The sequence below is a fragment of the Oncorhynchus tshawytscha genome, unplaced genomic scaffold (genome assembly GCF_018296145.1).
Source record: "Oncorhynchus tshawytscha isolate Ot180627B unplaced genomic scaffold, Otsh_v2.0 Un_contig_3546_pilon_pilon, whole genome shotgun sequence".
Taxonomy (NCBI): domain Eukaryota; kingdom Metazoa; phylum Chordata; class Actinopteri; order Salmoniformes; family Salmonidae; genus Oncorhynchus; species Oncorhynchus tshawytscha.
The window spans coordinates 1-1,255 of NW_024603227.1; the positions used below are offsets into that span (position 1 = coordinate 1).

Genomic DNA, 1,255 nt, shown 5'->3' on the forward strand with positions numbered 1-1,255 from the left:
TTAAAACAGGTGGTGACCATGTGGTGACCATGTTAAAACAGGTGCTGACCATGCTGATACAGGTAGACCATGTTAAAACAGGTGCTGACCATGTTAAAACAGGTGCTGACCATGTTAAAACAGGTGCTGACCATGTTAAAACAGGTGGTGACCATGTAAAACAGGTGTAGACCATGTTAAAACAGGTGTTGACCATGTTAAAACAGGTGTTGACCATGTTAAAACAGGTGTTGACCATGTAAAAACAGGTGCTGACCATGTGAAATCAGGTCCATGTAAAAACAGGTCCATGTAAAAACAGGTGGTGACCATATAAAACAGGCGGTGACCATGTTAAAACAGGTGCTGACCATATAAAACAGGCGGTGACCATGTTAAAACTGGTGCTGACAATGTAAAACAGGTGGTGACCATGTTAAAACAGGTGGTGACCATGTTAAAACAGGTGGTGACCATGTTAAAACAGGTGGTGACCATGTTAAAACAGGTGGTGACCATGCTAAAACAGGTGGTGACCATGCTAAAACAGGTGGTGACCATGTTTAAACAGGTGGTGACCATGTTAAAACAGGTGGTGACCATGTTAAAACAGGTGGTGACCATGTTAAAACAGGTGGTGACCATGCTGAAACAGATACTGATGTTTGTTGATGTCATATTCTGTCTCACCTCGGTCTCGTCGCAGATGGAGAAAGTGAAACTCTGGAGGATCTCGACCATGGCCAGTTTGATCATGATCAGGGCGAAGCGCATCCCGATACAGTTCCTGGGCCCCGCCCCAAATGGCATGTACGTGTACGGATCAATAGGCTCCTTGTTCTCCTTACTGAACCTGGACAGGGGAGGGCAGACACATTACACATTGTATTGTAGTTGATTTGTGGTTGTGTTATTGTTGTACTGTGGTTGTATTAAGGTTGTGTTGTGGTTGGATTGTGGTTACGGTGCGGTCCAGTACCTCTCTGGTTTGAACTCCTCAGGGTCAGACCAGATCTCTGGATCACGATGGAGGGTCCACGTGGGAACCAGGACAATGCAGTCTTTGGGGATGACGATGCCGTTAATCTCCACAGTCTTCTTGGCGACCCTCTCCAGTCGCGGGGCGATGGGGTACAGTCTCAGAGACTCGTTCAACACACAGTCCAAATAGTCCATCTGCATCAGAGCTTCGTACTGGATTGGAGCCTGCACCGTGGTTACACACACATCAGTATCTCACCCCATCTGACACCGGGGATACACACACATCAGTACC

General features: G+C 46.9%; 1 protein-coding gene across 1 annotated transcript; it reads right to left on the bottom strand.

Annotated features, from left to right (window-relative positions):
• Positions 1 to 669: 669 nt before the first annotated feature.
• Positions 670 to 1,249, bottom strand: LOC121841882 (cytochrome P450 3A27-like; the record flags this gene model as incomplete). Its single annotated transcript, XM_042312153.1, is given in 2 exon segments — positions 670 to 832; positions 959 to 1,249. Coding segments are annotated over 2 exon segments (366 nt in total), but the record flags the coding sequence as incomplete, so codon positions are not given.
• Between the last annotated feature and the right edge of the window lie 6 nt (positions 1,250 to 1,255).